This window comes from Plectropomus leopardus, chromosome 16 (genome assembly GCF_026936395.1).
Source record: "Plectropomus leopardus strain MGB_pleo_1.0 chromosome 16, ASM2693639v1, whole genome shotgun sequence".
NCBI lineage: Eukaryota > Metazoa > Chordata > Actinopteri > Perciformes > Serranidae > Plectropomus > Plectropomus leopardus.
The window spans coordinates 28208607-28231349 of NC_142191.1; the positions used below are offsets into that span (position 1 = coordinate 28208607).

At 39.3% G+C, this 22743-nt stretch overlaps 1 protein-coding gene across 1 annotated transcript in view; it reads right to left on the bottom strand.

The window, feature by feature from the left end:
- The window catches only part of cdk19 (cyclin dependent kinase 19), a 62872-nt gene that overhangs the window by 28984 nt on the left and 11145 nt on the right, over positions 1 to 22743 (bottom strand). Inside the window, exons 3-4 of the mRNA XM_042503503.2 lie at positions 4412 to 4522; positions 1616 to 1756 (exon numbers count right to left, since the gene is read on the bottom strand). Of these exons, the coding sequence (XP_042359437.1) occupies positions 1616 to 1756; positions 4412 to 4522 (252 nt within the window). The remainder of the gene's footprint in view (positions 1 to 1615; positions 1757 to 4411; positions 4523 to 22743) is intronic.

Here is a 22743-nt window from a genome sequence, read left to right on the forward strand (position 1 = left end):
GTAGCTTGGCTGTTTAAAAACTGCGGTCTTGTGCAGGATGTATCGTGACACAGAAGTGGAGAACCTCCACCTTCTAGTATTGGCTAAACTCATTTGGAACTTCAACAGAGGTGGGTTTTTTTTGTTTTCTAGCTTTTCTTTAGCTTAGATTTACCTAATTCTTCAAAAATTAGGTAAAAGGTCTCAGTTTTTAGAAATGTATCAACAATATCATCAGTTTCATGACAGAAACAACTGGACATTAGCATTTTCAGATGACGTGAACCAACAAATAACAAAAAACATGTCCCATGTCATTATCAGTCACTGTCAGTGTGGTAACTCCTGCTGAAAATTCAACTAGCTAAGCTAATCAAGACTGTGGTGATAAAAGTTAATGCAACACTCTATTTATTGGCTAACTGGTCGCAGTTTTCCCATGAACATACAACTATTTTGATTTAATTCCAGCCAATCTGCCACCTTAACAGATATTTTAAGACACACAATGAGAAGCCCTGTGCTCTGGCTCCAGCCTGACTCTCAGCTGCAGAGAGTGAAATGTCCCTCGACCCAAAGCACTGTGGGAAAACCAAGGTGGAGAGAATCCCACAGGAACCAACAGGGTGTTGCAGCCAGGTTAAAGGGGAGACAAGAGTCAGACAGCATTCACAGTTCAGGACATTCTGCTCTTCAGGCTTTACAATCACACTCCTCCAGACAATCAAACTCATAATAATAATAATACAGCACACTCAGACATAACAGCCTCTGCACTGAAATAACACCACTCTGCTGGCTAGAAAGGTTCAGTGAGGCAGAGAGAAGAGGTGCACCGTAAGGGGATAGGCTGTCAAGGTGAAAGATGTCAACAATTCAACAAACACAATGTTAATTCTGAGTTTAGAGAATGTGGGCTGATCATTTATTGAATTGGCTTACCATCATTTTTTCAATGTAAACACCTATTTACGTGCAAACTAAAATAAGCTAATACTATAGCATAAGTAGCAGTTGTTTTAAATTATTATTAATTTTATCATTATGTTTTATTGAACAACCAAACCACATATAAACATGACAGTGCAAAGTGCTGTAAGTTTCGCTTTCAGTTCAGTTTCAAATACTAATGTTTTAGGAAGAATGCTTGTGTTTGGGTTTAGTTTTGCTGTTGTTACAGAAGGCCCCCTTCTTCAGTTCATTGTAAATTTTCTTTGTTTTTGGGATTCTTCGTTCACCATGGAAACATACGAGAAAAACAAAGCTTTCTTCACCAATTCAAAGTAAAAAGGGGAGAGTAACTGACATACAAATGGTCAAATAAGGGAAGAAGTAATTCTTTAAAATTGTTACACCACAAAACTTACAAAAAACTTCCCTAAAGCTACTGTTGTGGCACAGTTGTTGTATTTTTAGTCAGTTTTTAAACTCTACATTTATCTGACCATTGGCTGAACACGTATGACGACACCACCCATGGCTGCTAGAGGGAAACTTCTGACCCTCCTGGGTAACGGTGTTTCTGTGACGTTATTAACGCTGTTCCTTTTGGAAACAGCTCTAGGATGAAGTGTGTGCTGGAGCTGGCATGTCTGTAAAGAGAAACTGGAGCAGTGAAGCTAATATAGCGGCTCACCAGATCCCTGTGGAGCACCCAGTTGGCATGGAGGTAATGGATCCCATCCAGAATCTGATACAGGAGAGACTTCACCATCCCTCGGGGCAGCTGCATGGGCTTCTTGTTGGCCTTAGAGGCGCGGTGGAACTTGATGATGTGCTACGAGGCAGAAAAAAAGGTTTCACCTCAGCTGTGACTTGTCAGGTCTGACCATGTAGCTACAACATTCACAAGAAAACAGCTTCTGAACAGCTTGCTGGTGCCTGGTATGAAGGCAAATTATAATACTAGAATTTATGTATTTTGTAATCTCACTGTGTACCATTATTAACAGCTGGTGGTACAGAAAAAGTTTCCTGAGTGTAAAGTTCAGGAGAGTGCAAAATCAACAACGGCAGACACTTTAGCAGGCCAACATTTCTAGAAGGAAATATTATTTCCAGGTTCTGGCTGGAGTGTTTAATGCATTTAGTATGAACATATTATTGGCAAAAAAATAAATAGATGCTGACTGGTGTTTGGCCAACATGGTATGGTGTATACAAAATATTCCAAAGAGAAAAAGTCTGGAAGTACACAACACAGAGTTTATTAAGGGATAGATGATTGAGTCAAATCAGTAAAAATACATTTATCTACAAGGACAGTCAATAATATGGACATATGGAAATGGTTCAAATCTTGTACTTTGCTCAAACACAACCTCTGTGATGTCTTTTTTTTCTGGTTAAGCCTGCAGTTTGGCAATCTTGGAACCCATCAGCTGTTAGTCTGATGACTATTTTGCCTTTGGGGACAAAGACCAATATTTAGGGGTTAGCCAGCAGATATTTGGGCCAAGACTTCCCCTTCTGTGCACTGTTCATTGTTTACAGTTTGATTTGCAATTCAAGATAGGTCCATACAACATTTCCGCTACTCTGTTTTAACAGATATTTGCATATGAATACAGGTAATTTAGAGAAAAACTAATATAGGAAAAAGCTTAATTGTAGTCAGACGATAGCTGATGGGTTCCAAGATTACTTTTCTGGCCAATGCGTTCTGCCTCTTTTGCTCTCAACAAACACTATTTCCCGGCAGCAGACCAAAGCTTGCTCAGACTTGACTGATCACTGCTACTTGAACTACAAACGGAAACAAGAATGCAGAAAAATCTTGTCCTGTATCTTACAGAGTCTGCAGATGAAGATATCAATTTGTGGATTGCCTAAAGGTACAACAGATAGGATGTTTGGATTCTCAAGTCCCACTTCGCCCCTCAAGAACAAAGTGTGACAAGGGGCAGCGGTTGAAAACTTTTCTTATGAAATGGGACAACCCTTCACAACCCTAATACATCATTTGTATGGTGGCAGGTGGCTGGTCTGCACTGATATTAGAGGAGCTGTAAAAAGTGCAGCAACTGCTGGACTTAAATTAAAAATACATTATGCAACTTATAGTTGATTGTTAAGGCTCACTCCCAGGTTGTCAGACACCAATGCGTTTGGCTGATGGTCGGTCCGAACCGCCAAACCTAAACGTCTGTTTTTGATGACACAGGAATGAGACTCAACAATCAGCTAAATGTTGCACAATGTTGCTGTAAGTTTTGGGTGTCATGTGCCATCAGAGAGGGGAATGCAACAAGAAAATATATGAAAATGTGGGACTGCCATGCACAATTTAAAAATAAGAATCTAAAATAAACTTGTTAGTATGGCTGTCCCCCATTTGGTTTAGGGAGCTTTGGCATTAAGCAACGGCAAATAATCGTAACTTTGGTCAGTGGGGGAGGAAGGCAGATGCCCTAAAGCTTCACCGTCAGGTGAATGAGGGGGGGGCCATGTGCCGCACATCTTCACCATCAGGTGGGGGGAGCGTGGCGAGTGTGGTGAGGGAGAGATGCCCCCCGCAGAGAGACACCGTGCGCCACGGAACTTTAGTGTTAGGTGAGAGAGAGCCCCCTGCGTCTGCAACTACTTGTCAGCGGTTGTGACAATTTATAGTTTGTAAAGTTAAAAAAACTCCTACAGTTATCAGATATCTGAAATGGAAAGTGTCCTCATTATGTAAGATATTGAAATTCTCTTGCTCAGTGCTGCAGAAAAGGGCACTAACCGGGGCAAACTGCAGGGGGGTGGGGAGTCAAGTGTTAGTCAATACGCTCGTAGGGTAAAACGATCATTCTTGTCACTGTGTGTGTGACAGGCGCAGCAGTATCACAAACACTGAAATGACAATCCTCCTTTGCAAGAAGCCCCTCCCACCCACCCCAAAAAAAAAACATGTGTAACAATGTACAAACAAACAAATGTACAAATGCCAAAATTGAAAACCAAATACCTTCCCAATAAAAGGGAGAATGAGCCGAATATTTGGATGCAGCCATGCTAGCTAGCTGGAGACACTGGCATACTAACAATTTTTTATGTTGCTTTTTCTTTTGAAGTAAAAGAACCATAAAACATTTAAATGACATTAATCAAAGAAAAAGCAATGGTTAAACAGAGGTTAGGACTAAGTGGCTGGCCCAAGGGACGTATTGGGATTAAGTCTAGGTTTAAAAGAGCTGTGTTAGCCAGATGAAGTTAAATTTAATTTAACTACAATCAAATAAATACAAGTATATTCAAGTCACATCGCAAATATCCAAACAAGTAATCTGAACACCAGGAATCCTTCTCTGTGCAGGAGCCATCAGGTTTGCTGCCAGTTATACTGACAGAGAAACATGTGACAGTATATTTGTACATGTATTTTGGAAATATCAGGTTACATCACATACACACACGTGCTGCTGCATGTAGTATGTGGCATGGAAAGACTCACCCAAAGGTCATGTTCAGCATAGTCGAAGAGGAGCCAAACCTTTCTGTCACTATGGGACAGGAAGACTTTCTGCAGGGCGATCACATTTGGATGTTTCAGTTCTCTTAACAGCTGAAAGAAACGTCAAAAATGTGTGAATAATTTAAAAACAAGACATGTGACAACAATTTAATTTAATGGCCACTTTGTGAGTAAGCACAGCAAATATGTTTTCTTGAAATTTGTCGGTGTATGACATTGATATAATAATAACCAGACCAAAAAGAGCACAGAATGAATAGATTAGCGCTCTTTTTACTGCTCGAAAATAGTGAGATGAGACAAAGTGCAAATACCTTTAATGTGACGGCTCGTAAATAGCAGCTAAAATTAAAGTTAATGTCAAATTACCAAGACAAACTTTATCCCGAGGCTTTCAGAACCAATACACTGCAAATAATGTGCAAAAATGTGAGAAAGAATATAACTGTACACAAGCACGAACCATGTCCACTGTTCTAAAACACAAACATAATACTATTAATTCCCTTGAAAATGATCCCTTGTAGCAGCCAAAAAACTACAAAGAATAATGAGATGGTTAATGAAAGACATGCCATTTGAAAGCTCTCACACAAAACCCCCTGAGTATTCTAAATGACTTTATTTACAGCATGGGCACATGTTGCACATAAAAGACATTTAGTAATTAATATCTAAAATGAGACATCTAAAAACTCCGAAATGCCAGTAATGGTGGGATTTTAGCTCTTCATCTGATGTTGTTAATCCTATATTATTGGAACCTATTAAGATAAGTTTCTTAATCCATTCTGAATGGATACATGACACTCATAAGACTGACGCATCAAGCTTGGGTAATTTCATTTCAAAGGAACAGAGATGTCATTGTGTCTAACCAACACTTTGATCCAGAGTGAAAGATCTATTTTGGAAATATATTCATTGTCTCCAGATGGTGAACACTATCACAATGATCCCCTTGATTTTCATCTATCCTGATTAGGAACTACCATTCCCATGATGCTTTAGAGTTTTAAACAATAAGCATAATGTTGTCATGAAATCAGTGTGGGCTATTTGTGTTGCTGTTTATTCACAATAGACATCCAAATAAAAATATTAGTGTAAAAGTTTAAGTCATGATGAATCTGAAAGTTTGTGCAACAAATCTGTGACTCAGAAACTGAGTGTGACAATCAGGTGCTAATGTTTTGAGAGTAGCTTTATAAAGGGTTAACCACACATTCATTCATTTGTGGTGGCCCCCCATGATTAAAGCATCTGCCATCACAAATAGATTTTCTTTATTTGGAGCTAGACCATACATTAGGAGCACTGTTGAAATATATATACCCTCCGGTAATTCAGCACCCTCCCTCTTGGAGCGAAGAGTGTAGTCTGGGCACAGATGGAGCAGCAGAACGTCCGACGCATTGAAAGTGAAACTTAACTGACTTAACTTAACTGTTAATTGCGCTGTTTTTAAAAATCTGCAGTCACTCACAACAGCTGCTCCTCCCATCCATTAATCTGACCTGGTCAGCTCCGAATGGATCAACAAATCAATTATCTAACCAGTGAGCCACAAACTGCTACTAAGGAAAAAAAGAACTCAGGGAGAGCTTCGCCGACACTACCTTCACGGGACCCGCAAAAACCTCTTAATTTAGAGAGGGGACACAAAATAATACAAAGGGACACACAAGCATTTAAAAGAAAAGCAACTTCCTTGCATCGGCAAATTAGCTCCGATACATGAAGTGCAGAGCTTATTTGATTTCACACCGTATATAAGTGAAACATACTATGATGTAATTCCAATGGAAACAGCAATCTATTCTAGGCACGTAAATGCAGCAATTAGGTGTCCCAATTGAAAATGAGTTAAATCCATTGTACCAGCTTCAAAGCGCCAGTATGGAAACTTGTACTGTTGTCTTTTCATTTAACAGTAATTCCCTGGCTTTAACAGCAGCTGAAGGTCTAATGGAAGTTAGCAGCAAGACAGCTGCATAATAGAGGACCTTCCATCCTGGCTAATGCTGCACACTGTGCTGCATCATTCAAGCAGAGCCGTTTTCTCTGTGTTTGTGACTGGTTCATTGGTTTCACCCACTCCCATTCACACGGTGCTATTTGCTGACCCAGCACAGACTATCCATAATCAATCATGCCCTTTAGACAGGCTTCCATGTCTGCAGGGTGTTTCAGTCAGAAGGGCAACACAATTGCAACAGCCTACAGTCAATCCAGCCCATTGATGAATTATTCACTACTACAGGCTGTCATGACACCTACTGTACCTCACCAACAGTAACATGCACAATCCACTGTGACTAACGTGGTTGTTTTTCTGTCCGAACCCAAATTTTGCATTACATATGGCGGCTGATTCAAGTCCAATATCCTAATTTCTAAATAATTTGGTAGTAGTACAGATGGAGAACCTGATGAGGGAGAACACTGCAGTGAAAACCTCATGACAACACAATAATGCAATACGAGATTTTGGCAACAAATATCAATGTGAACCTGCAGCTTGTACACTCAAAGGTACAGTCAAAGAGTACCTAAAGCTGTGTAAATACCTTAAGGTCTTGAAACCAGGTCAGAAACTTAAAGGGAAAGGATTCTCTGAAATTAGATTTCAGAGAATCCACTGACACAAATCCTGGGTAACATAGGAGAGGTGCTCTCTTACCAACAAAGAGGCTGAACGCTGCCCTCAGAAATCTAATCAGCCTGATGTGGGACGGTAGGGTTTACTGTGATCTGATCCAACTCTGTGTGGAATTTCAAAAACTAACGGTTTTAAACAAATACTAAGAGGAATAATACTACATTTATGGACCACATATGGTGTGAGAGTGCAAATCTAACATGCTGGTATAAAGAAACTGGGCTGGGGTAAGGGGATCAGGTGCATCACCAGAATTCGGGTGAACTTCAACCTACACTGCAGATCTACATGCCCACAATGGCATGTAGGCATTATCATAGGCCACCATAGGTAATCACTCATTCTCTTCTACTCACATTACTCGTGGTGTTCCGCAAGGTTCTTCCTTTGGTCCAATTTTATTTTCTGTACGCAATCTCCCAATTAAAATCATCCAACATCACATCTTTTCATTGCTATGTAGACAACACACAAATATACCTTCAGCTGAGACGGCCACTGTTTTAGACAGTGTCATTCATGTAAGTTGTTTGATGGCACAAAATTAGCTGTAACTTAATAACTTAAGATCAGATACCATACTGTTTTAACCCCCAAAGCCTACCGTTCACATTGTGAGGGCTCTCTGTCTCCTGTCTGCTAATCTGAAACCCACTGCAAGAATTCTGGGAGTAACATTTGTTCTTAGACAATGGTCCAACAAGCACTCTTTTCAAGCATGCTTCTCCCTTTATAGTTGTTAAAATGCTTGTTGTGTCATGGTCCATTTGATGTTCAAATCAAAAGGTTCAGGTATCATTCCTAAACAAGACAACACATCTGACTTGAACAAATTCCCAATGTTAACATGTCTATTCAGACACTAACTTGGCTAACGGTAGCCTAAGATTCACTGTGGGAATGACACATTGTGGCATGAAAGTGATGCAGAGAGAATCAATATTTGACCAGAGGAAAATGACCTGTTTGATCAAAAGTTGGGTTTTCCATCTAAATGGTAAAGAAAAGAATTGCAAAAGAAAAAACAAATGTACGTGCTTTTCTTCCAACTACTTTATTCCAGTATTAGGAATTGGTTCATCGAGATAAGCAGAAATCAAATGAAGGAAAGTAATGCATGTATAATAACGGAGAGCATACTGGATAATGAAAATACAGAGTTTTGACTCACTAATATTACAGCTGTGTTTTCTTGGAAGAGTTCTGGAAACAGTCCTGTGAGCATAAGCTTATCAAAAGCCATTCAGAGACAGCAAAGAGAGCTTGCAGTGGCCTACACAATAACAATGACATAACGTCTATTTTTATCCATTAAATCTACTGTATATATTTTGATTTATCCTTTATCAACACACCAATTTTCCCACCTCCCGTAAGCATTAAAAACTTTTTTGGGATATCTCCAGATTTTTCAAAATTTTGCGCTGAAATTGAAAATGCAAGTCAAAACAGGCGGATAGAAGTGTACCTGTGCAGGGCTTCCCAAACATTCCCTTTCTGTGGTGGCCTGCCATGATCAACACATCTGCCACTGTGCTGGACCGCGCATTTGGAGTGCTACTAGAATATATATACCATTCGGTTATTGACTGCACACCGGAGCACAAAGTGTACTCTTGGCACAAACACATACACACCATAAGCTACCGACACACAATTCTATGGGGAACACTTCCTATAGTCTAAATCTGAAACCACAATCCTACTGAGACCGCTCTAATGACACAAGAATCTTCTTGGAAAGGAAACCAATTGCCTTAACGTAGTTAACCTACCCCAAAGACCGAGACAGTTATTTTCTTTGACCTTTAAAGTTTTTCCTTCATTAAAGTTGATGGCTTTTTCTGAAAGAGGGAATATTGATTGTGTGTTAATAGTGAAGTCATTCCAGAGCCGTGTTGTTTTAATGATTTCTAACCCAAGCAAGCAGATTCTTAATGGGCAAAGAAACTTGAAACTACAGCATTCAAAACAGACTTGAGGACCAGAGCCAATGCTTTTTGATGCTCTAAAAAAGATAACCAGAATGAACTACATGAATTGTGATAACTGGATCAATTGTGCAGCAAAAACATTTTGTAATGTTGTACCCACAATGTCAACTAAGCTGGGGAAGTGACAGAGGGAGGGACACGCTGAGAGGTATAAAGCAGGAATTGTACTCAGGCTGATTCGGCCTTAGGATGGGAAATGAGGTTTGTGTTTCATCACAACCTTAATCCTCCGGCTATAATGGGGCATTGTAGTAATGAGCCCTGGGCTTAGGGCTTGTACACACCCAGCTCTATGGCACCACTTTCAACCCAGAGGGCCGTGCACTGGATAAGGGCGACCCACTGTCATCACAAACTCAATGTGGCAATAATGCTGCTTTCACATAAAAACCCAGTGTTTGACACATGGACACATGTTTAACCCATGTAGAGGAGTACTACAACTGTAATGTGTTAATTCCTAGTCTGCATTGGGGTCAATCACTGCTATTAAACCAAATCTAGTTTATTTCCATTAGCTGACTAAGTCTACAGTTATTTCCATTTATCTCTTTCCTAAAGGACGGTCTGTCACTGTCTACTTAAGCACAAAAATGTACCAGCAAGTTAGGGAACAAAAAGTATGCGAAGCATGCATGTGTACAATGCAAACAAGCAAACGTGTACTTTAAAGAAAAACAGAAAAAAAAAAGAAAAAAAACTGTACTCAACATGTTTGTCAGGTCTCAAGGCTATTGTACACAGTGTACACAGAATCTGTGTTTGTACACAAGAAAACACCACAGGGGCACCTTTAAGTAAGACCATCAAAAAAGGAAAGAGCCATAAAAAGGTTTTTATTGCGTCTGCACACAGCCTGTAGCCTAACAGTCTGACTGAGAAAGTTCAAGCGTGTCATTATTGGTTTGGTTATACACTCTAAAAACAAATGCTCTGGTTTAAAAAAAATAATAAAATTAAAAAAAATAATGCAATGGATGGCATCGATCCTTTTTGAATTATGACATCTTCTTATGAACTGCACAGTTAGGGGAATTAGTTTTTCTTCTACAATCAAAGGTATTTTTAAGTAGCACTACCTGAATGATTGGTAACATAAACAAGAATTTTTTAGTCAATTACTCAAAAATTTAAGTAGTTCCACCAGTTTTACCACATTATTTAAAAAAATGTTTGGGTGTTATGTACTTAATTACCCTAATTATGACAATTTTGAAGTTGGAAAATTTATTTGCTCCAAAAACATTTTCTTCTATAGTTTTTAGCTTTTTGACGTTCATTCATTCACTCATTCATTTTCCCATAACCGCTTGTCCTCGCAAGGGTCGCAGGCTGGAGCCAATCCCAGCTGTCATCGGGCGGAAGGCGGGGTACACCCTGGACAGGTCGCCAGACTATCATAGGACCGACACATAGAGACAGACAACCATACACGCTCACAGTCATACCTAAGGGCAATTTAGAGTCACCAATCAACCTGAGCTGCATGTCTTTGGACTGTGGGAGGAAGCTGGAGACCCCAGAGAGAACCCACGCAGACACGGGGAGAACATGCAAACTCTGCACAGAAGGGCCCCCGCCCACGGACCGAACCAGGGACCCTCTTGCTGTGAGGCAACATTGCTAACCACAACACCACCGTGCTGCCACTTTTCACAAAATCACAAATTATAAATAAACGTACTGGCCATATTGCCAAAAGAAAATTAAGTAGTATTAATTAGTATTAATTCTCAATTATGCCTTGAGTGGAATAACAAGGCTGTATAAGTTAAACTATCAAGCCAGTTTCATTAAGTTGCATCATCTTCAACACAGATGCTCTGCTCATCTTGGGATGTTGGTTTAACAAAAGATAAGTGACTGTCAGTGTAAACATACACCAACATACAAACATTACCTGCTCAAACACCATGGCAGTTATTCAAAGCTGTTTCCTCATGTTAATACAGACACACCACTTCACACATGATGATTGCCAAACAGCATGTTAATTCTTAAGCCACATGACGCATTACTGCATGGAAAACATATACTTATCTCAGCTGTAAATAAATACATTTTCACAAGGACCTACAGTGTTAGTTTTCAAGCTGCTGGTTTAATGACACAAAACAATATAACCAAGTCCTGGGAAAACGCCACTACGAGCCATAATCACATGTCTGTAATCCAGCCTTAGCCACGGAAAGCCTGGTGTCCTGTGGGAAAATTTTCCATGTGCAGAGTGTTCGGACTCACTTTCATGTGCTATTGGTTACTTGAAACCTGAGCAAATTGGCTTTATTTCTGTCAAAAACACGGGAAAAGGGCAATAAGCATCTTAAGAAGAATTTACCGAAAAATTAGCAGTTATAATAATAATAATAATAAAAAAAAATTGTAAAAATACTAAAAATTAGATGAAAAAAAAAAAACGTAGAAAGCTTTTCCAAAGCTACTAATTTCTTGCAATTTGTAGAACAGTTCTTGCCAAGTTGCTCATTGTCTTTTTTCTCCATGTTTTCAAAAGAAACCAAACCAATTTGCTCAGATTTTGAAGGTTTAAATACTTAAAGGTATCTGAACACAGCACAAGAAGTGATGTCAAAGGATTTAGGCCATTCTTCAATATGTGCAGACTGGTGAATGTCACAATCATATTGAACTGTTACCTGCTGCAAAAAAGATGACAATCATCAATCCAAAACTATATACCACTTGATACAAGAACGCCATAGTGCATAGAAAAACTATTAAATATGTTAAAATCTGTGGTTCAATGAGAAAGAAGGTGCAAGAATTCAGCCACGGCAGGAATAAAAGAACAGGCTGTTTGTCCCCTTTCCGAGTAAAATAGGTCATGTTTTTGTAAAGGCCTCCGAGAGAAAGCGCTCACTGGACAGGATCCAAATACTCGCAGCTAAGCCAGACTCTGGCCCGTCCTGCCAGTCCACCTTTAAAGAGGCTTCTCAAGACCCAAATGTGTTTTCAGGTCACTGACCATCACATCACACTGGTAGGCAGTTTTTGGAATGCAAACTGCGCCTGGGATCAGAACAACTTCTAGCAAAGGCGGTTTTCAGTCTCTGGTTAGAGTTGACTGAAAGCATCTGATATTACCTCTGGTTTTAGAGAGCTGAAACCAAAAAGATATCCGATATCAGTTTGGCTGTTACTTAGAAGCAGAGGCCACGAATCATGCATGTGACCATTCCCATAACTTCTTCCTTTTCTGTCTTCAAAATGCTTTCTAGTATACTGACAAAACTGACAAAACTTTTTCACGCTTAAGCCGTCCTATCCAATAAAGGCAAAAAAACCCAAAAACTAATCTTTAAAAAACAAAAGCGTTAATAAACTACAGATGTTATATAACTATTGCTCTCAGGTGGCTATGTGTTATGTGTACAGGCAATCGGCAGGGATAACCAAAGGTGCACATCAGCTCCAAATCATCATAATCTGCCACTACTGTTCACTTCAGGAACATTATGAAATAAATGTGATTATACATTTTAGCTCAGCCCAGTCGCCACACTCAAATGTTGTACAATTCTGCAAACCACTGATATGTTACATTTGTATGTACACATTTGTACATATTATGTTATTCAAATTATTAGACAGCAGCAGACCACTGTACAAGACCAACAACAGAGAGAGGTCGGGACATCACCAGCTGTGTATTTTTAAGCAGTTTGGGACATTCCCAGCCATGTTTGTAGCATTGAAACTGGATATTTTTTAACTAGAGTTTGGGAAATTTCCAGCCATGTTTGCAGCAACAAAGCTGAGTATTTTTTTTTTACCAAAGGTCGGGACATGTCCCGTAATGTTTGTAACAAAAAAACTGGGTATTCTTCAACCAGAGTTCAGGACATTTTTCAGTCATGTTTGTTGTGACAAAAAAGAAAATTGTGTATTTTTTTAACCAGAGATCGAGACATTTTCTGTAATCTTTGTGAGAACAAAACCAGGTATTCATAAAACCAGAGTTTCAGACATTTCCAAGCATGTTTAGAGAAACAAAACTGGGTATTTTTAACCAGAGTTTAGGACATTTCGAGTCATTTTTGTAGTGACAAAACTGGGTATTTTTGCAGTAACCAAACAAGGTATTTTAAGCCAAAACATTGGATTTTCCTTACCCTGACCAACTGCTTTTTTTGTGCCTAAACCTAACCACATATTAACCACAATGCTGTCACAATATTATAAATTGAAATGTAAAGAAACAGTAAGTTTACACGTGTGGCATATGAAATGCACAAATGTAGCCTTGGTTTGCAGAAATGTAGAATACCAACATTTGTTCTGGCAATAGGTTTGTTATAGCTGCTAGCTGCTAGTCTCAAACCACAGGAAACCGTATTTTATTGAACAAGTGGGTGAATACAGCCTCTTGATGATCTGACTGTGTTGCAGTGATGAGCACAGGTAGCTGCAGTAACGCCAAGTGAGCAAGAACAGCAAAGAGTGAGCCACTATGGTCAAACAGCCGAAGTCTGAAAATGACAACTACACAACCTATAACACAAAAGCAGAGGACACAAGGTAAAGTTCAAAAAGGCAAAATCTTTACTGGATAGCCAGGCAATCATACACAGATAGTCAGTTCGATCAGACAAATCCAGATAAGGGGTAGACAAAATCCAAAGACCAGAGAAGGAGGCATAGTCCAAAAACCACAGAAACAAACTCTGGGAATTGCTGGAAAGCGATGAGCACACGGGGCAGAACAAAGACAATCTGGCAGAGAAACAAGGAAAACTAGAAATGATATAAGTGGGCTGGGCAGATGGCAAAATCATGGGCAGGTGAGTAATGAGGGCAAATTTCGGTTATCATGAAGGTTGGAAACACTCGAGGGTAGGAACTGAAACAACAGGAGAGGTTAGCGTTTCATAACAAAACCTAATCAGATGACTACAACTAAATCCAAACTCAATTAAAACCAGTTATCAAAATTAGCAATGATTTGAAGGGCTCTGAGAAAGTAAGCTAAATAATGTGTGTGAGTTACATTTCTACACATCAGACTGGCAGAAGGACGATATTTTGCAGGAAAGACAAGCCCAAAGGAAAAACAGCACTGCCCAGGATCATCCTGCTCCCGAGGACTGATTAATGGCCACTCTTATGAGGCTGGCGAGCAGCGGGTCGATAAACCCACTGTAAGCTGCTCTGTGCAGGGCTCTGCCTGCCACTGCAGCTCTGTCTGCAGGGGGAAACATGCACAGCGAGCTTTATCTCTCCAGAATGCACAAAGTGACAGTCACTGGCACAAAGAGACATCAGCGCAGCAGCAGCAGCCATTTGGTGTTATTTACAGACCGATAGTGCTGACTAGGCTTTCTGGGATAGGCCGCATGCTGCAGCTTCACGGACGATGTGCAGGATCCTTCAGAATGAATATGCTTCAGATCAGGAGCACATTGTCTGGTTACATTTACTGCAACAGCAGCTGTCACAGATTTACTTGTGCATATATACAGTATAGTCACATTTTATTTTGTTAGATGAGTCCTAACCAAATAATGGCTAAACACTTCCATTTAATTAAAAGCGAGACATCAGCATTCATTTGATTCCTAGCAACCATGCGTTTCACTTGTTTACCTGCACCCTCTACAAATACACCTCAAATATGTCGCTGTTTGCACTGATCAGCATGATGGCAAAGACTGGGTACTGAGGCAGGAAATACAAAGCAAAACTGTAATTTCATGTTTCTACCTTTCAGGTGAAAGGACCGTTCAGCCAATTTATTAGTGTGTAATTTTCTTGTAGAAGATCATTATTACTGAGGGAGTGATTGCACACTTCTCTTCTCAAGGAAAAAGACCATCATAAACAATCTAATGCTTCACACTGTATCTGCCCACATGTGCTGCTCTGGCAGGGGAAGAAGGGGAATATTTATGAGGTCAGGACATTTAGCTGAACAAAAGCCTTTGTGGCTGACATGGAAAACAAGATCCATTTCATGGGAATCATAAAACTGGTGAACAATGTTTCGATTCAGGAAGGTCAAACTTAATGCAGTGAACAGATGTGAAACAGGAGCAGGTGGGTGAACGGAGTTCAAAAATAATAATAAAACCACTGGAGAATTTGTGGGTCCCATGATGAAAAGTGGAGAAGTATAAATTTAATTTGTCTTTCAACAGATTCGAATTGTGGTGAAAAAATGTCACCAGAGATTCGATGATTAAATAGGGCTTCATTTTCCTAGTTTTGCCATCAGTGCTATTGATAAAAGTATCTTACTTTACTCTCTAGGGTTGACTGCTAAGACAGGAACATGTCCACATAGCTAAAATGATGTAGCCCAGAGGAAGTCAGACAGGTTTAAAAGCAAACCCTCAAAGGTGACCAAACTAATTTGGAGGAAAAAAACAAGCGTAAACAGTAAAGTTATTATCCAAACTGCAAACATTTGTCACAGTTAAAAAATGTAAGGCAAAGGTTTTGCTACATGACATAGGAAGACAAGCTAATGGTGCAAGGTAATCTGCCGCTATGTTTAGTAGCAGTCCTGTGCTTACATACCAAACTGCTACAACAGGTTTATTAAATCAAAAATGATTATTAAAAATTGAGTGTTTTTTTTTTTACAACTTAGAAATGGCACCTGGACAGAAATTAGCTGGGGAGACAGTAGCCTACTACACATTAAAAGAATTGGAGGGAAAATGTTGTGAATTTTGTGACTGTTATCATCGATAATCAGAGACCATATCAGAGAGTCATTCCACCTTAAGAGGAGCCTTAAATGTGGTTTTCATGAAATCATGATGTTAACATTAACAAAGTCATGTTTTAGCTAAGCTAACAGCACTGCTAGCAACCTAATTTGCAAGCATGTTTATTGGCTGCTGAACACTATCTGTTAATTTCATTTTTATGCTAGCAGACAAGCTAGCAATGTTACCATAAAGTAGGCTTCTGACATCTTTAGACAAAAATATCAGCTCATTGAGACTCTAACCCTAACCCCTAACCCTAACCCTAACCCATAATTAATAAACCGCACTCTGGTTCAACTTTGTCCTACCATAGCCTAATAACTACAGTTGTCCACAGTTGTTTTTCTGCGCATTTAGGGATTACTACTAACATTTTTGGCGCACTCACTTTCATTTTAAATCAAGAGGTTTAGATTATTTTTTGGCTTGATTATAATCTGTGTGATTTATTGACCACCTTTTATTCCCCTGACAGTGTTTCCAGATGTCACTTTGGTGAGTGCAATGTTATCCTTGAAATGATGGTCAAAAATATGAAGACATGGCCAAATTATAAAGAACTTGCAATATCCATTAAGCAAATAAAAAAACACTTCTCATGAAGTTAGAGATAACTTATTAGAATGGATGTTCATGACAATAATTTGTCCGTATCACCAGCCCTAACCTAATTCAACAATTATTTACACACAGTTGACCACATTATTGTGTCACCTAGCTAAAACTGATGCGGCCTAATACATCAGCCCTGCAGGTTTTATGTTCATTTCATGGAAACTGTTTCAGAGAAGTTGATTCTGAGCATTAACCTTTATGAAGGCATTTTTTTTGCTGGGTGTTGTATAATACTGCATTAGTCTGCAGTTAGCTGGGCCGAATAAAAGTGCAATCAATTATTATTGGGCTTTCTTTGCTCTGACACTGACATGTATGCCAAATGTAACACTGACATTCAGCTTAATATGATTCCAAACCAAAATCTAGTCGTGAAACTGTTGTCCTCAAACGCATATGGTCTTAACAAACACTAATCAAGTAACTAATTACTACAGCCAAGAACCTAGAGCTCTCTATACAATCCCAAAACAACAAACAAGTTCCTGTTTTCCACCCTACCTGGACTCCCTCCATCGACAAGCCCCACCCTGATGAAATTTACCTACACAGGTTGGCTTTCCTCCTACAACCGGCAGGCAGAGGATTTACCAAAGTCGCTCAAGCATTATCTAAACACAGATAGCTTCTGTCACAGAGGTTTAAAGGCTGTGAAACATCAGTGGGCCGTGTTATGCAACCTGCAGCCTATATTGAGCTGACTGATTGCAGAGCAGCTGCAACTGCTAGGATTGTCCAAAAAAGCCAGGTGGTAGTAAAAAGGGAGAAAAATAAACATATTCAGGGCCGTGACACCCTGACGAGGTGCCCTTGAAATGCTTTGACATCTATGTTGAGGAGCATGAGCAAAACAATCAAATATCATAAGCTGTATCAGTCTGCAGAGCTGCAAGTTCTATTTTCCTGATTTAGCTCAGCTCAACCTGCCTTGTTTACTCCTACTTCAGATATCGATTTCCTATTTTCTCTTTCTGAGACCCGAAGTTGTTCTTGTTTTTCATCCTCATCTGAGCTCAGTACACTATCCACCTGTCTCAGAGCAAGTGGCGGCCTTGAAAGTGTGGTAACAACAGTGTATGAAATTTGGGATGTTTATTCAATTAAAATTGATCAGAAATGTACCCTGTTTCTGAGGCAGAAGCAACACCTCAACCATTTCACAATAGCTATCATCACTTGCTAGTTTTTCCATTTTATTTGATGTTGCTCTCATTCAGCCTGCACCACTTTGCACCTCGTGTAATGTGAAAAGCATGTTTGATTGCATAACAAACTTTTTGATGTCTGATTAAATCAATCGAACAACAAACCAGGTCTACAAATGCAACTGGCATTTCCTTTACTGCTCACGCATGTATTTCTTCAATCCTTTAAGGGGCAACACAGACACGGAAAAATCGTAAAAGACCCTGGCCATTTTATGCAGCAAAACCAAAAACACATTGCAGCCAAACCAACCTCTCTCCACCCTTCCCGCCTCAACTCGCCTGCATGTGGCATGCCAGTTGCTGAACTGCACAGTGTGCTAAACGAAGCGAGGTGGTGCTTTGGGAGGCACAAAGAGCTCCTTTGTTCTGCAGGGCAAGTCTAGAAGATTTTTTGAGCAAAACCAATTTCTGGTGGTTGCAGTGTTCAGGAGAAGCGGAGTGAGGCATTCTCTGCTGGGACATAACTCTGTCTTCCTCAGCTTCATGTTGGTGAGGACTAACAGGTACATGGAGCTGTACGTCCTGCACATGGTTTTAGAGGTACTGTTAAGTTTACCTCTACATCTACATTCTCAAGCATTTTCTTAGGCCTTCATATGACAAAGAGTGAAAAAGAGCAGTTGCTTTGCTTTTGTCACAAAATTAAAAAAAAAAAAAACTTCTCTAAACTAAACATCTGCTGCGACTTTGCTGCAATGATAAGGTTGTCATTCTTTCATCCTTTAAAATACAAGAAAAAGAGATGTGATGTCTGAAGCAGCCTTGGAAATAAATGGAAGATGTTTTTATCTCACTAAGATAGACGACTGCAACTGTGTTTTTATCTGTTTACCCAAACAAAAACCTAACTGATTTTAGCACTGTCTTTTCATTCACTTCAATGAGACTGTGTTGGCAGTGTGGGTGCCGGATCAGGGGGATCCAGCATAAAACTGCAGGGTTTTAAGGAAAAAAATGTTAAAACTAGCTCAACTTTTTTCTGCATGTAATGTAATGTGACAAAATTTGGGAACACACTACGCTGGCCAGTTGATCATAACTTTCCATGGAGTCCTTCCTCCTGCTATTGTGTTTTAGAATCTCGTAAGCCTTCACCGTCATGGATTTATAAATAGGGATGTACGGATGCAATCCTCTGGATCTGTACTGGTGCAGATCCTGATCTTATTAAACTGATTTAGTATCAGCTAAGGTCAACATTCCACATTAAATAGAGTTTTACATTCATTTACAGCAGAAAGGTAATATGAGTAAAGCTCGATAGTATTGCATGCAAGTGCTTGATAATTCATTAATATGATGGCAGTGGCAGACCTTTACTCTGAACAAAGAACTGCATATTGTTTTTCCAGGGCGAATCTAGACATTTTCTGCACTCTTTATTGCAAGGTTGCCATGAAACTTTGCAAACTTGCATTACATTTTTTTTCCCATTTAGCAAAATGTACAGAGGAAAGGCTCCAGAAAGAGACTCAAGGTTCAAGGTACTGATATTACATTTCTATCAATGAACTTTTAGCACCTACAGAAGCAACACCTGTGGAGTTGCTATGTTGTTTAGTGTGTATTCCTCTGGACTCTGGATTGCATGTCTTTGTGTACAGCATGCCCCCTTGCATGTATAGACTGCAGTGCTATTTTGGGTCTGAAAGCCCAATAAAAAGATTAGCTGTGACCAATGCTGCCTTATCAAACACTTTGCATCAGCTCATCTCTGCTTTTTCCTTGAACTGAATTGCACACAGCAAAGAAAATAAGTAAAAGGCAAAAATAGAAAAACATTGCAGAATGACAAAAACACTAAAGAACACTAAATAATCTTGATATACAACCCAAGCCCACACCCCTTTTCAGCCAAGCCTCAGCCAGTCAGCTCATTTTCTCATCAGGCAGGTTTCTCCAATCTTTCTAAAAAGCCAAAACATGACACCGGAGCTTTTCTGTATACTAATTGTACTGAGAAGCAGCAGATATCAGTAGATAATAATTATCTGTCTGCATTCAAAAAAGCAAAAAAAAAAAAAAAAGCCCCAGCAGTGTCTCTGTCTGCTCGCCCCAGGAGACACTGTCATGGTCTGATTTGATTATTTGGGAAAGGAATGCTGCTAATGCTTCTGAAAAAAAATAAAATATAGCTCATCTTATTCTACGTTTCCCTGTGGAGCAGATACCAAAAACAGGCCAACTTTCCCATCATCAGATGCTTCAGAAAGGGACAATTTTTCTTTCAAAGTTTAAAAGACAAAGCAAAACAGCAGTCTGAGTAATGTCTCTGTAATGCTACCAGTCAATCCTTATTAAGATGAATCAAAGTGACAGTTGAACGCATGACTATATAAACACAAAAGATAATGTGACATTTTTTTAAGCCCGGCTCATCAACTATCAGCTAATTACTAAGCTGGGCTGGGTTTGGTCTGAACACGCAGTAACACTGCAAGTGGGGATGGGCGTTTTATGTGACTTCCATATTCAAATACTCACATTTAATTTTTATTGAGTATTCACAAAAAAGTCAAATGTAAAAATGGCATGTAAATTGGCTCAGGGCTGGGCAATATTCAGTGGTGGTATGTTATTTTTACTTTTCTTGATTTACATTTACATCTCCCCTCAGCATTTTAGTTACCTACAAAAAAATAGGGAAGAAAGGAGGGAAGAGGGGATGGATGGACAAAAGAATAGGAGGGAAAGAAAACTGGATTTTGTTCTTTCAGTCTTTGAAGTTGCACAAAAATAAAGTTTTTCTTCAGGTTTTACAAATGCTCTATTTTGTTTTTTATAGATTTATGTATGTCACAAAGAAATAAAGTTCATAATTCTCAAAATTCTGACTGCTTGTTTTTTTAGTACTTTTGATACTTAAGTAAAGTACATATCAAATACTTAAAGACCAATGTCATTTCCTGGTCAGATATCTGTACTTTTACTTAGATATGGCCTTCAGGTACTTCATCTTCCACTGACAAAATGGAAAAAAATCATGCATCACAATATTTTTGAGCAAATACCTTAATATGGTTATTGCAACAATGTTGTAGGGTTGACTACTGGTTCCTTGAGAAAGGTTTTACACAATGTGATTTTTTGGATAATTAATCATCAGTTGTTTGGGTATTAAGACTAACTAGGCAAAGGCAAATAATGGACCATCTAGAACAGTCGGGTAAGTACAGAAAATTACATCTCTTTACTGAAACGCAGCCTTAAAACCAGGGAAAGGCAACACTTACAGTATTAAGATATTCAAAATCTAAGACAATATCGTCTCATATCGCAATATTAATATGTTACTGATATGCTGCTCAGACCTAAATTAGCCTATTAATTCATGACTTAAAAGTTAACGTAAGAAAATTCCGCAAACTTTCTTTCGCTGCCAATAATGTTACACATGATAGATGAAGCGCTAAGGGGCCATCTCCGAGCCACTCTCTGGTCAGTTCAACATCTGCCCACTAAGCATGAGCTAACATCTGACACTGAGCCATATATGGTCCAAATAAACTCGTACAGACCACGAGACGGCTCGACTGTGTCCCCGTAAAAAGGCCTAATTCTGAATATTCAAACAGATGCTGTTTACATGAACAGTATCAAATTCAGCAGATTATTATATTCTGAAGAAGAGTGGAATATTAGTGTGCATGTAAACATAGTTAGTGACACATGTGAAACCCATGTCAGCTGCACGGGGTCCCAAATTTGCATGTTTAAATCCCATTTAAAATGGATTTAACCAAGTTCGCTTTCACATGGAAGTGAAAACAGAAATGAACTTAAGTGATCACGCCTGAATTGTTTTGTTAATTGTCCAATTGCAAGAAGAGCACTGCAGAATATTTCACTGAATCCAACACGTTTATGTACAACAGGTTGAGTAATAACTAACATTTGTCTTTTTTGAATTAGCTGTGGACTTAAAAACCTGTCTGGTCACTTCTGTGGTTGCTTTACAGATTATGTTGTTAAGACAATATTGTGGCAGTGAAAAAAAATCACTTGGTCAAAAAAAGAACTACTTGAAAACTAAATGAGGGCCTCATGTTTCCCACATGAATTATTTAGCCGGCCACTTCTCCAGTCTCCGAGGTTGTTTTTCATACTTTAAATCAATGAATGACAGCATGATGTTTCCTGTGAGGGGCGAAAATGAGTCCTGGAGTGGTTCCGCATGTATGCAAACACATCAACAGCACATAGAGAGGTACAGTATGTACAGTGAGCACAGCTGTCACTTGTTCACATATCAAGCCTCACCGTCACCATGTGAGTGACAACTCAACCCAACACGGCTGCTATAATCAAGGAGAGTTGTATTACAGAAAGCAAAGCCTGCAGGAATGTAGAGACCTGTAAAACACACCTGTTTTACGTTGGGCTTTGTGAGACTTATAAATCATGAGAAAATACTCTGTGTAATGACAGTTTTGTAAAAATATTTAATTCAGAGAAACTGTCTGCTTGGTTAATTAACATTACAGCTCTTTAGAAAGTAAAGCTGCGCGTCAGCTCTCTTTGTTCCACCCAAAGTAGCCTAATGCTAATAAAGACTATATTTTTGTCTGATAAAACAGTCGCTATGTCAGATTAGGTGATAATGTAACCACAAATTTTTGCTGTGACTCAGTGGAGAAACATGGCAGACCACATGTTGATCTTAAACCAATCATAGCTTGTCATCTTTTATAACCTGCATGATATCATAGAGAGGCAAGTCAGGGAATGCAGCATGGACTGTGTCACTCAATGAGAGACGGCAAAAAAATCTGACGTGTCTTTTTGTTGGGATATCGTGATCCAGATGTGGCATTGGTTGACGTCTACTATGACTCAAATAAAAACATCGATTGTCACCCAACGCCCAACAATGACTGTCAGCAGGCTGATATTGTGTAATCTGAACCCGGGATTAAGAGACTAGTCAATTTGACAATACAAAGTTTTGGTTTGGTTCTGAGAAGTTGTGGTTTTATTTTCAGTTAGGTATGGCAAAGTACAGGTTACCCATCTGCCTCTGTGGCTTTTGCTGTGGTGTAGAGGCATGCCAAAGGCAGAAAGCAGAGCAATTCATAGATGTAATCAGGAACAAACCAGCGGA